The 13,980-nt window shown below is 46.1% G+C and overlaps 1 protein-coding gene across 1 annotated transcript in view; it reads right to left on the bottom strand.

Annotated features, from left to right (window-relative positions):
- Positions 1 to 13,142, bottom strand: part of LOC125940962 (uncharacterized) — a 19,049-nt gene extending 5,907 nt beyond the window's left edge. The window contains exon 1 of the mRNA XM_049657759.1: positions 12,369 to 13,142. Within this exon, the coding sequence (XP_049513716.1) occupies positions 12,369 to 13,142 (774 nt within the window). The remainder of the gene's footprint in view (positions 1 to 12,368) is intronic.
- Positions 13,143 to 13,980: the final 838 nt, after the last annotated feature.

The raw sequence follows: 13,980 nt of genomic DNA, 5'->3' as shown, positions 1-13,980 counted from the left end.
ATCATGACATGATGTGTAGGTGGGCCAAGACTGTAATAGGTAATAAAACAAGCTGAGCGATACTAGGCACTACTGCCTCACAGAGACCCTTAGAAGCAAGAGCCTGGAGGAGAGTGCATTTCAAAATGCTGTCGCAGCAGCGTTCTCTGAAAGAGAACCCTGCTACGAATCTCTCGGGCGAAGAACTTGCAAAATGTCGATGTCGCTTAAAAAGGCTATAACTGATTCGTGCTGAAATACCGGGTCATTATGTAAAAACATCGCTGGGTGTAGGGGTATATTCTCTCTATAGGCTTGGACAAAGTGTTTCTTTCTTTCAGCTTCTAGTAGTGGACACTGTACTAGGATGTGAAGTACAGTAAGTACCTCCCCACATCTAGTACAGGTCGGGGGTTCGCCTCCAGACAACAAGTAATTGTGCGTGCCGTAAGTGTGTCCTATTCTGAGCCTACAGAATAGGACATCATTTCTTCTAGATTTCGTGGTGGATGGCCAGTTCCCTAAGCGAGGCTTAATTAAATGAAGTTTGTTTAGACTCCGGGCGTCCCACAAACGTTGCCAGTGGGCTCGAAGTCTCTTGCGTAGATATGGCTTCATATCGGGAACAGGGACGGGCATGGATGTGTTTCCAGCTTTTGCGTCAATGGATGTGGCAATCTGGTCTGCCAGTACATTTCCCTCGATGTCTCGGTGTCCTGGCACCCAGCACACCACAACATGCTGCCCAGACGCATAAATATTACATAGTAATGAATAAAGCGATACTATTACAGGATTTTTGTGCCTTTTCAGAGATTTTAAAGCTTTTACTACGCTCAGCGAGTCTGTGTAGATGATTGCTTTGGTATTTTCGATTCTTTGATATGTTTAAGAGCCGACAGTATTGCATAAGCCTCTGCTGTGAAAATGCTCGTTTGGGGGTGCAGGGTGTCGGCATCTGAAAATGATGGGCCAACCGCTGCATAAGAGACGCCGGCATGAGACTTTGATGCATCGGTGTAAAATTCCGGACAGGAGTATTTATGCTGCAGTTCGAGGAAATGCATTCGAATGTGTGCAACCGGGGCGTGCTTCGTAACATGTAAAAAGGACAAATCACAGTCGACAATCTGCCACTGCCACGGTGAGACCTGTATAGTGGGTGTCATTAGACGATGTTCAAAGAGTGGGACATCCATTTCCTCAGCCAGACTTCTCACACGCAACGAGAAGGGCTCTCTTACTGCAGGTCGGTTATGAAAGAGGTGGGAGCTGGACAAATCATTTACGGTGGAATGTGAGGGATGTTCACTGTTTGCATTCACTCTAAGGAAATACATGAAAGCTGTGTAGGTCCTCTGCAAGTGGAGGGACCACTCATTGGATTCCACGTAAAGGCTTTCTACAGGGCTTGTCCTAAAGGCACCTGTAGACAAGCGAATACCTAGATGGTGGATGGGGTCCAGCATCTTCAACGCGGTTGGGGTGGCTGACTGATAAATTATGGCCCCGTAGTCTAGGCGTGTTCGTATGAGGCTTTTATACAAATTTAACAGACACTTTCTGTCACTACCCCATGTAGTGCGTGACAACACTTTTAAAATATTCATTGTTTTCATGCACTTGTTTTTTAGATGTTTTAGGTGTGGTATGAATGTTAGCTTTGTGTCAAGAATAATGCCTAGGAATTTATGTTCCGTTTTTACAGGTAGACGCTGTCCTTGCAGGTCAATGTCGGGGTCGGGGTACAGTCCTCTCTTTCTAGAAAAAAGGACGCAGGTGCTCTTTTGTGGATTTAAGCAGAATCCATTCTCGTCTGCCCATTTAGCCACCTTGTTCAGACCAAGCTGAACCTGCCGCTCACAGATTGCAAGGTTGCATGATTTAAATCCAATCTGTATATCATCGACGTACGTTGAATAAAACATGTTGCGTGGGATGCATAGACGCAAGGAATTCATTTTTATAATGAAGAGAGTGCAACTGAGCACCCCACCCTGTGGTACTCCGGTTTCCTGCACGAAAGGCCGTGATAATGCATTGCCAACTCGAACACGGAATGTGCGATTCAGCAGATAACTTTCAATCACATTTAACATATTACCACGTATACCAAAGTGGGAGAGGTCTCTCAGTATTCCGAACCGCCATGTGGTGTCGTATGCTTTTTCCATATCGAGGAAAACAGAAAGGAAGAATTGTTTGTGAACAAAAGCTTCACGTATCTGTGCCTCAATACGTATCAAATGGTCAATGGTGGATCGACCCTCGCGAAAACCGCACTGGTATGGGTCAAGCAGCTTGTTTGATTCTAGGAAATGTATCAGACGACGGTTTATCATTTTCTCGAAAGCTTTGCAGAGGCAGCTTGTTAGAGCTATGGGCCGGTAACTCGATACGGACGATGGATCCTTGCCCTGCTTCAGGATAGGGATCACTATGGCCTCTTTCCAGGCAGAGGGGATCTCGCCGGAGGTCCATATAGAGTTATAGAGACAGAGAAGGGTTTTCTTCGTTTCAGAGGGTAGGTTTTTCAACATGTCATATAGTATACGGTCAGGGCCTGGGGCAGATTGGTTGCAACAGGTGAGTGATGCATGCAGCTCTGCTAGGGAGAAAGGTAGGTTATATGGTTCATTTCCGGTGCTCTTTCGGTCCAGTTTTTGTTTTTCTATTACTGATTTGTATCTTTTAAACGCTGGAGAATAATGTGATGAACTGGACACATGTTCAAAATGTGCACCCAGATGGTTCGCCTGGTCCTCCAGGCTGTCTCCCTGCGTGTGTACCAGGGGAGGCGGATGTGTTTGTCGTCCTCTTACTCTATTCACCCTGTTCCAAACCTTGGCCTCATCCGTGTACGAGTTGATACTTGATAAAAATGTTTGCCAGCTGTCTCTCCTGGCTTGTCTGCGTGTTCTCCTACCTTGGGACTTGATTTTCTTGAAACTGACAAGGTTTTCAGCAGTAGGATAATCGCGAAGCTGCCTCCATGCTTTGTTCTGCTGCCTACGTGCGTTCCGGCATTGTTCATTCCACCAAGGAACACGGCGTTTGCTAGAAAGTCCACTTGTTTGGGGAATACACTTAGAAGCTGCGTCAATTATGAAATTGGTCAAATACTCGATGGCACCGTCAATTCCGAGCGATGAAATGTCAGCCCACGAGAGCTTACTGGTAAGTGCTTGGAATTTATCCCAGTCCGCTGCATTGACCTTCCACCGAGGAGCATGTGGTGGAGATTCGTATTGTCTTGGTGCTCTCAGCAGTATTGGGAAATGGTCGCTCCCGTAAGGGTTTTTATAACTTCCCATTCAAGTTCAGGCAATATGGATGGAGAAGCTATGCTGAGGTCTATAGAGGAAAATGTTTTGTTTGCAAGACAATAATATGTAGGTTCTTTTTTGTTAAGCAGACAGGCACCGGATGAGAACAGAAAATCTTGAATTAGACGGCCTCGCGCATCGATGCGAGCGTCGCCCCACATATTGTTGTGTGCATTGAGATCGCCCAGAACAAGATAGGGCTCTGGCAATTCGTCTATCAAGGACTGAAATTCGTGTTTGTGTAAGCGGTAATGTGGGGGTATGTAAAGCGAGCAAATTGTGACGAGCTTGTTTAGGAGAACAAGTCGGACTGCCACTGCTTCAAGTGGCGTTTGCAGCTTCAAACGTTGACACGCTATGCTTTTGTGAATTATAACGGCAACACCGCCTGAGGATGCACGAGCATCATCGCGGTCTTTACGAAACGTAACATACTGTCGGAGAAAGTTCGCATGTTCCGATTTTAAGTGAGTTTCCTGTACACACAGCACTTTTGGATTATGTTCGTGGAGAAGTTCTTGTACATCATCGAGGTTCGTAAGAAGGCCTCTGACGTTCCATTGTATGATTTGTGTATCCATACTGAATGTAAATGGGTGCTGTGTGTACTAAAAAAGGAAGTGTTGCCTTAGATTACAGAGCCCTTTCCAGGCCCTGTAACGCGGGATTTGTCCTTTCTGAAGCGGTCGAGCGAACCTCGCCGCTCCTTAGGCGCTTGGTGCGCCGTCAGGATGGGTGTGGTGTCCATTGCCTCTTGTGAGGCGCCGGACACGCGCTCTTGCGAGCGAGAAGTTTCACGAGAAAGTCTCGCCGCGAAGGACGAGACATTTGCGCCCATCATCCCGGAGGTCGATGGGGTTGCCTTTGGGCCTGAGCTGCGCCGGCTGTTGCCAGCGCCAGCAGGGGCCCGTGAGGGTGAGGCAGCCTTGACTGCACCCACCGTGGGAGCTGCTGGCGGGCCTGCAGGTTCGTTACGCGTAGCGCAGGCTGCTACCGAGGGCTGTTGTGGTGCCGGCAACCCTAGGGTAACCGGGCCTGTTTGCTGGTTGGGTGGAGTAGACTTCGCTACTTCCACCCTAGGGGCAGGAGCCACAAGCGACAGCTCGCTGCGCGCAGGCTGGGCAGGTGGCAATAGCCGCTGCGACGCTGCCCCTTGACGCGCCGCATCAGCGTAAGTGGTCGTGTGGAATGGTGAGCACCTTTTGCGTGCTTCCTTAAACGATATGTTTTCACGGACTTTGAGAGTGATGATTTCTTTTTCTTTTTTCCAGTTCGGACAAGACCGGGAGTAAGCTGGATGCTCACCATCACAGTTTACACAGTGAGGTGTCGCTTCACAGTTGTCTGAGGCATGACCTTGGGTTCCACATTTCGCACATGTCAATCTGCCACGGCAGCTCTGCGAGCCGTGGCCAAATCTTTGACATTGGAAGCATCTTCTGGGATTAGGAATGTATGGTCTGACAGCTATCTTAGTGTATCCGGTTTCTATTGTTTGTGGCAGATCGCAAGTGGCAAAGGTCAGGATCAGGTGTTTTGTAGGAATTTCTTTATTGTCTCGTCGGATAATGATACGCTGTACGTTGGTTACATTTTGCTCTTTCCAGCCCTCCAATAATTCGGTTTCGGACAAGTCAATGAGATCTGCATCAGAAACTACTCCGCGTGCTGTATTCATAGAACGGTGAGGTGAAACGGTAACAGGAATGTCTCCAAATGCCACAAGATTGTTGAGTTTATTGTGCTGCTCTTTATCACGGATCTCAAGGAGGAGGTCCCCGCTCGCCATTTTGGTGACTTTGTAACCTGGGCCAAGGGCGTCAGTCAAGCCTTTTGCGACTAGAAAAGGGGATACGGTTCTTGCTGGTTTTTCGGTCTTCTCACTGTGAACTACTTGGTAACGGGGGAAAATTTCTCTTGGTCTGAATAAGCTTAATAGTTCTTCGGTGCGTCCCCTCTTGTGAGGGTGACGATCAAGTAAACGGGGAAATGCAGGCGTTCCCATACTGGTTTGGTTTATTTCGGCGGCAATGGCGGCCACCCACCACGGAGCCCAACTAGGGGACGCTGCAGCACTTAACGCGTAAGGCTGCAGGCGCCAACCGTGCATTGCCACTATAACCTAATATATTATACCCAAGGGAGGGCACATACACAAGGTTAACCCAAGCCGCCTGTGAAAATTAGGAAGGGACGGAAGAGAAGAGATGATAGGAGAGTAAAAGAAAGGAGATAGGAAAGCAAAAGGTTGGAGAGGGGGACAGGAAAAGGCGACCACCGGTTTCCCCCGGGTGGGTCAGTCCGGGGGTGCCGTCTACGTGAAGCAGAGGCCAAAGAGGTGTGTTGCCTCCGCCGAGGGGCCGTAAAGGTCCAAACACCCGGCATCGGCTCAACCCCCAGGATCCCCTTTTCCCCGGACACGGCTAAGCCGCGCACGGCTACACGCGGGAGGGTCCAACCCTCATGTGCTCGGGTACGTGGTGTCGCAACGCACCAAACGCCTGCTTACGCAGACGCCCCTGCGGGGCATCAACAACGGGACGCTCACAATGCGCTCTGCTTACATATTTCAGGCCTTGCTGCTCTCGGTCACCGGAGTGAGCACGCACACGTGTGTGAACGGTACAAGTGTGCTAATCAACGCAGCATCGACAAGCAAGATTGACCGTCGTTCTACCAACCCTGTCATGATGAACTTCGCCGCGCATGCCATACCCGTGAGCGGCATCACGTCATCGGAGCGTACAGCTATAAGAAGAACGCCCTGCGACCGGATCTTCAGTGGGCTTGGTGGAACCATCAACAACGGGACGCTCACAATGCGCTCTGCTTACATATTTCAGACCTTGCTGCTCTCGGTCACCGGAGTGAGCACGCACACGTGTGTGAACGGTACAAGTGTGCTAATCAACGCAGCATTGACAAGCAAGATTGACCGTCGTTCTACCAACCCTGTCATGATGAACTTCGCCGCGCATGCCATACCCGTGAGCGGCATCACGTCATCGGAGCGTACAGCTATAAGAAAAACGCCCTGCGACCGGATCTTCAGCGGGCTTGGTGGAACCATCAACAACGGGACGCTCACAATGCGCTCTGCTTACATATTTCAGGTTAGTTATCCTTGTACCTGTAGAGACGATGATAGGTGTCTAATTGTTCTGCCAAGCCCACGCGCACTGCTTTTAATCGTATGTGATTGTATTCATGTCTGCACATTATTACTGTGTGGGGATGTTGAAGAAAATCCAGGTCCTAGCAATGCTGAGATGCTCGAAAAGCTGTTAACAGGTCAAGAGGCTATCCGTAGCGACTTGAAGGAAGTGAAATTGAAACTTACTGAAACTGAAAAGGTTTTGAACAAATTTGGTGCGCGTTTAGAAAAAGTCGAGAACAAACTGAAGGAAGTGAGCGAAAAAGCTGGTACCATTGATAGTCTAAATGATCATGTCATGAGACTTCAAAACACTATCATGCAGCAACAAAGTAAGCTTACTGCACTGGAGGACCGAAATCGCCGAAATAACTTGGTTGTCTTTGGAATTACGGAGGGGCCGAATGAATCTGAAGAGGTGCTTCGGCGCAAAGTTATAAATGAGTTTTTTCTGACAGACTTGGAATAAATTGCAAATCGGTAGCTAGAATTCACCGGCTTGGGAAATCCTCGTCAAACCGCCCGGTTATTCTTTATTTTCAGGACTATCTTGAGAAACAGAAGGTGCTCGGCAGATCTGCAAAGTTAAAAGGGACGAACATTTTTATCCAAAATGATTACTCTTTGGAAACACTAAGAAAAAGAAAACAGCTATGGCAAACTACGAAACACGAGAAAACGGGAAAGAAAGTGTCACTTGTAAATGATAAACTTCGCATTGGAAAAACGCTTTACGTATGGGATGATGCATCTTCCACACGTGTTCCACTTCTAGCTGCTGACAGCCAGGCTTCCGAATCATAGCGATTACAGATATCTGATAAATTTTTGCGTATCCTTTCCTTGAATGCCAGGAGCATTGTCAACAAAATAGATAAACTGGAAATTTTGTTACTTACTTACGACCCTCACTTGGTGGTTTTGACTGAGATCTGGTTAAATGAAAACATTTGTGATAGTGAAATTATTCCGCCTGGTTTTAGCATATATCGACGCGACCGTGGTTCACGCGGTGGGGGAATTGCAGTGATTGCTAAGTCTGGTATAGATGTTCATGTGATGCAACAAATCGAAAATCATGAGAGCTTGTTTCTAAACATCACAACAAATGAGTTGTCATTTGTACTCTGTGCGGTTTACAGGGCACCTGATGCTGATGTGTTTTTTCTTCCTAGACTGTGTGATCAATTGGTTAAGTTTTGCAAACGAAATATCATAATAACAGGAGACTTCAATTTGCCATCTATAAACTGGAAACATTTGGCATACGGTGAATGCGCTAATACGGATGCTATATTCTTGATATAACGCTTGCTTTAAATGTTGAACAAATTGTATGTGATTTTACCAGAGAGCAAGCACTTCTCGACCTTTTTTTTGTCAGTGAATCTTTTTCTAAATGTACTATTGCTGTTGAGCCGGGTATTTCAGACCATAAATTGTTGTTTTTCACCTGGGCGTGTCCCAGGGACGCAACATGCAGTCGGCCTAGTGCGACATATCATAGAGATTTTGAACGAAGTGATATCTCAATTATTGATTATTTAGAGAAAACATTGGTTATTGGTACTCATTCTGGGAATGTTCATGACCTATGGTGTCATCTTAAACAAGTAGTGTCATTCTGTACTAAAAACTTTGTACCTATGAGAAGTGCTACTAAAAATCGCAAAAATCCGTGGGTTAGTCGTGAAATCATCCACATTAAACGTAAACTAAAACGATTAAGAAAGAAACAAAATATGTGTAAGAAGACCCTCATGGAACTGAGGAACAAATTGGCAATTAAGGTGCAACAAGCAAAGCATAATTACTTCACTTTTTCTCTTCCGGAATTTCTTAGAACTGATCCATCAAAATTTTGGCGTTACCTCGGAAAGACAAATGAGTCTGTTCGAAAAATTTCAGTAAATAATCACCTTGTCGATAACGCAGCTGATATAGCTCACGCATTTAATGTATATTTTCACAGTGTTTTTTCCCCTAATGGCAACTGCAGCATACACAAGGAACTTTCGAAGACAGATATACCAGTGATAACAAGCGAGGGGGTTCTATCGATGCTACGTAAATTGAACGAGAAAAAAAGCGCGGGTAGGGATGGCATCCCTACTGCGTTCTTGAAACGCTGTGCAGAGCAAATTGCAGACTACTTGGCAAATCTTTTTCAGCTCTCTTTAACCACGAGTGAGCTTCCTGATGACTGGAAGATAGCACGCGTTGTGCCGATTTTTAAAAAAGGCGACAAGCTTAACATAACAAATTATAGGCCCGTGTCGATTATATCTACTTGTTCGAAACTTATGGAACACGTCATAGCTGGATATATAAGGTCTTTCTTGTCTAATAATAAAATTTTGTCGCCTTATCAACACGGATTTACCAAGGGAAGATCTACTACGACTCAGTTACTCACCACTGTGCATGACTTTATGATGACATTGGACCACTCGGGGCAAATTGATGCATTCTTTATAGATTTTAGCAAGGCGTTTGACAAGGTGCCGCATACAAAACTAATACATAAGCTGAAATTAACCGGCCTTCCCTGCTACTTAGTGAAATGGGTTGAAGCATACTTGCATAGCAGAACACAATTTGTTGTAGTGGATGAGTGTGCGTCTGATCTGCTCCCTGTTTCTTCTGGTGTGCCCCAGGGCAGTGTACTCGGACCCTTGCTTTTCTTAGTTTATGTGAATGATCTGATTGAATTTTTGTCTGATACAGTGTGTATAAAACTTTTTGCTGATGACTGTACCATATACAAGGAGATATTGTGTGAGAGTGATCATGTTGTATTGCAGGAACAATTGTTCCAGATTGAACAGTGGTGTCGAACTTGGGATATGGAAATTAACGTGCAAAAAACAGTCTTATTAACAGTTACACGTAAATTACAGCCTAGTTATTATTCCTATACTCTTTGTAACCAAGCTATAGCAAAGGTTACAAGCTATAAGTATTTAGGCGCTACAATTACTTCTAAATTATCCTGGTCAGGTCACGTTTCAGATATATGTGCATCAGCATTTAAGAAGTTGTGTTTCCTAAGAAGAAAACTAAACAAAGCTCCAGCAAAGCTAAAGTTATTAGCGTACAATACTTACATAAGGTCGAAATTACAATATGCTTCCGTAATTTGGGATCCCGAAACTAAGCAGGATATATATAAACTTGAGATGTTGCAAAGAAAGGCAATCAGATTTATCTTTGGTAAATATAAAAGGTGTGACCCCCCTACTAAGCTTATGCAAGAACACGGGATTACAACATTACAGGTGCGTCGAAAATATGCTCGGATAATGTTCTTGCATAACATGTTGAAAGGTAAATTTGACATGTCCATACCTTCATATGTAAAACCCTTAGAGACCAGAAAGACTCGACACAATCATGACCACGCACTGAATCCAATATTTGCTAAAACCAATGCATTTAAACACAGTTTCTTTCCCCAGACAATTTCTGACTGGAATGCTATGCCTAAAACCATTTTTGAGGAGCCTGATTTTCAAACGGCACTGGAAAAATTGTTGTTTTAGTATTTTTTTTCTTTTTTTGCTGGTTACTAAGCACGTATTATATGTGTAGCAATGTAACCCTGTTTGATTGTTAATGGCGTTATTCATTTGTAATCCCGATTTATACTAATTATGTTTTGAATTCCCACTCCTGCTTGGGCCTGTCATGGCCTGCAGTATTGTGAAATATAAATAAATAAATATCAAAAAAGACCGACAAAAAATATTGCTTGTGGACAAAAGCATCTCTTATAATTGCTTCTATTCGAACAAGGTGGTCAACGGTTGATCTGCTTTCTCTAAAACCGCACTGATATGTATCTAGCGCATTGTTATTTTCCAGATAATACAGCAATCGTCGGTTAATCATTTTTTCGAAAAGCTTACAGATACAACTTGTGAGCGCTATTGGCCTATAGCTGGATGCTGAAGATGGGTCTTTGCCTGTCTTTAAAATAGGAATTACTATAGCTTCCTTCCACGTGGAAGGTATGTATCCCGCAGCCCAGATTCTATTAAAAAGGGAAAGTAATGCCATTTGACTTTCAGCATTGAGGTATCTTATCATGTCATATACAACTCTGTCACCTTCAGGTGAGGAGTGGCTACAGCTGCTCAGTGCAGCCTTAAATTCGGCAAGAGTAAAAGGACGGTTGTATGGTTCATCATCTCCACCTTTACGATTGAATGGCTTTTTTTCGGACTCGGAGTAGTGTGCCGAACTAGATATGCTTTCAAAGTGGTTACCAAGCGCGTTAGCCTGGTCTGCCAAGCTTTCCCCTTGGTCATTCACCAAAGGAAGTGGGTGCGATTGTCGACCATAAAATTTTTTCAATCTCTTCCACACCTTAGCCTCATCCGTGTAAGAATTGATTCCTGACAGGAACCTTTCCCAACTTTCTCTGCGTGCTTGACGTCGTGTGCGTCACCCTCTTGATTTCATCTGTCTAAAATTTATAAGGTTTTCTGTCGTTGGTGAACGACGCAAAAGGCCCCAAGCCTTATTTTGATCTTTCCGCGCCTTTCTACATGCGTCATTCCACCAGGGGATTCGTTTCTTGGTTGCGGGACCGTGTGTCTGCTGTATACAGTTTGTTGCCGCGTCAATTATGACAGCAGTGATATATGAGACCGCACCATCTATACTTAGGCTATTAATAGAATTTCGAGATACGTAGCTAAGTTCCCGATATCGTTGCCAATCTGCACTCTCTAGCTTCCAGCGAGGCGGATAGGTATTATGTCCCAATTGTTCTGCCGTATGTAGAATGATAGGATAGTGATCACTTCCATACGGATTTTTGATCACTGACCATTCGAAATGTGGAAGTAGTGAAGGAGAGCCGATTGTTAAGTCTATGGCAGAGCACGTGTTGTGTCTCGTACTGTAGAAGGTGGGTTCCTTCTTATTGAAGAGGCAGGTACCTGTAGACAGCAGGAAATTTTCAATGAGGCGACCTCTTGCATCACACCGCGAGTCGCCCCATAACGTATTGTGGGCATTGAAATCACCAAGCACCATGTAGGGCTGAGGCAGCCGGGATATCAAGTTTTCAAAAACCATCCTATTCAATATATAATCTGATGGAATATATAACGAGCAGAGTGTTACGAGCCTATCATGCAATATGGCGGGGATTGCCACAGCCTCAAGAGGAGTCTGTAATGTCACCTCTTGACAGGCGATCGACTTATCAGCAATTATCGCAACGCCTCCTGATGATGTGAGAGCACCATCACGATCTTTTCTGAAAATTACGAACTGCTTAAGAAAATTATTATGTGATGAATTCAGATGCGTTTCTTGTACACAGAGCATCTTTGGCTGGGAGTGACTGATGAGTTCTTGGACGTCATCTAGATTATTGATAAGACCTCTGACGTTCCACTGCAAAATTTGGACAGCCATATTAATTAAAAGCAAAATGAATGATCTGTGTACAAAATAAGGTACTTAACTTAAGGAATTGTGTTTTTTTGTGGAGCAGTGATTCGAGATTTTGCTTTTTTGGCGCGCTCAAGTGAGCCACGCCGCTCCCTCTGTGCCAGAGGCGTAGAGGGGCAAGAAGAAGTATCCATCGCCTCTTGCGAGGCGCTGTTCGACCTTTCCCGGGGCACATGGGACGATTTGTCAGGCCTCACTGCATGTGCAGGGGCCTTAAAGGAGGCCACAGGCTCGGAGGCCTGCTGGCCCTTCTTAGACGAAGGTGGAGCAGCGGCAGCTGCCACCACCGAGGGGGCAGAAGTAGCTGCTGCCGGCACACTGTGTGTGGTTCGGACAGCTGCTAGAGGCCGGTGCGGTGCAGCCCCCATGCGCACCGTATCGGCATAAGGTTTTACAAAAGAAAATCGCTTCCTTGCTTCATGGAATGAAATGTTCTCTTTCACTTTTAGGGTGATGATCTCCTTCTCTCTCTTCCACGCAGGGCAAGAGCGCGAGTACGCAGGATGATCTCCATCACAGTTTGAACAATGCGGGTCAGATGTGCAATTTTCAGCTGTGTGTTCGTTGTTAGCACCACATTTTGCACAGGACGTTCGGCCACGGCAGCTCTGGGAGCTATGACCAAACTTCTGGCATTTGAAGCACCTGCGAGGATTAGGAATGTATGGTCTGACACGTATCTTTATGTAGCCTGCTTGGATATATTCTGGGAGTATACTGGAGCCAAAGGTTAGGATTAAGTGCTTTGTCGGTATTTCCTGGTCATTGCGCCTTATCTTGATTCGCTGCACTTGGATAACATTTTCATCTTTCCATCCGTCAAGGAGTTCATTTTCGGTGAGATTCAAGAGGTCACTATCAGATACCACACCACGAACTGTGTTCAAGGAGCGGTGTGCAGTTACCGTTATAGGAGTATTGCCAAAGGACAGGAGGGTGTTCAGTTTGTCATACTGGGTCTTGTTCTGAACTTCTAGGAGAAGGTCTCCACTGGCCATTTTCGTGGCTTTGTAACCTGGTCCGATTATGTCCGTAAGACACTTCGACACAAGGAAAGGTGAGACTAATCTTGCTGTCATTTCTGGGCATTCAGTGTGGATAATATGGAATCGTGGAAATTTGTCAATGTTCTTTGCGGAAAACAGAAAGGTTTCATCGGTGCGCCCTCTTTTAGAGAGAGGACGATCGGGGAGGCGTGGAAACAATGTCGAAGCCATAAAGGATTATTTGATTTCGGTAGCGACGCCAGCCACCCACCACCGAGCCCAACAAGGGGACGCCACGAGACCCAGAGTAATCGCAGACGCCAGCTGTACGTATCTACTATAACCCAATATAGCATACCCAAGGTTGGATACCATACACCAGGTTAACCCTTGCCGCCTCAGAAATAGGAAGTAAAAAGAAGTGAAGAGTAGACAGGAAAGATTTAAAAAGAGATGGAAAGTCGAAGGTTGGAGAGAGGAGAAGGACAGGAAAGGGCGACTGCCGATTTCCCCCGGGTGGGTCAGTCCGGGGGTGCCGTCTACGTGAAGCCGAGGCCGAAGAGGTGTGTTGGTTCCCCCGGGGGGCCATAAAGGTCCGAACACCCGGCATCAGCTCAACCCCCAGGATCCCCTTTTCCCCGGACACGGCTAAGCCACGCACGGCTACACGCGGGAGGGTCCAATCCTCATGTGCTCGGGTCCGTGGTGTCGCAAACCACCAAACGCCTGCTGACGCAGACGCCCCTGCGGGGGTGTTGTGATACTAGGACGACACGACCCACGACCGTGGGTGGTGGAAGTGCGACGAGAATTCGTGCCGCGTTCGAACGACGCCGCCGAACCCAACCTGCCGGCCCGCTGGATTGCGCCGATCTCAGTGCGATCATCTGCTAAAACATCCAACCGAATCACGATTGCAGACGATTGCGGCAACGCCTGTGCTTGTTGTATGTATATTTTCTTGTGCAGGAAACGAATGGAAACTTGCTTTCGAAGTGCGAAGTCTGGATAATCAGCACTCGTCTACCGCCGATGTTGTTTACATTACGCGTAGGCCTATAGCGCGTCC

Source organism: Dermacentor silvarum, chromosome 10 (genome assembly GCF_013339745.2).
Source record: "Dermacentor silvarum isolate Dsil-2018 chromosome 10, BIME_Dsil_1.4, whole genome shotgun sequence".
Lineage (NCBI taxonomy): Eukaryota > Metazoa > Arthropoda > Arachnida > Ixodida > Ixodidae > Dermacentor > Dermacentor silvarum.
Note: the sequence above shows the minus strand (reverse complement) of the source record. Positions and strands in the feature narration are given on the sequence as shown.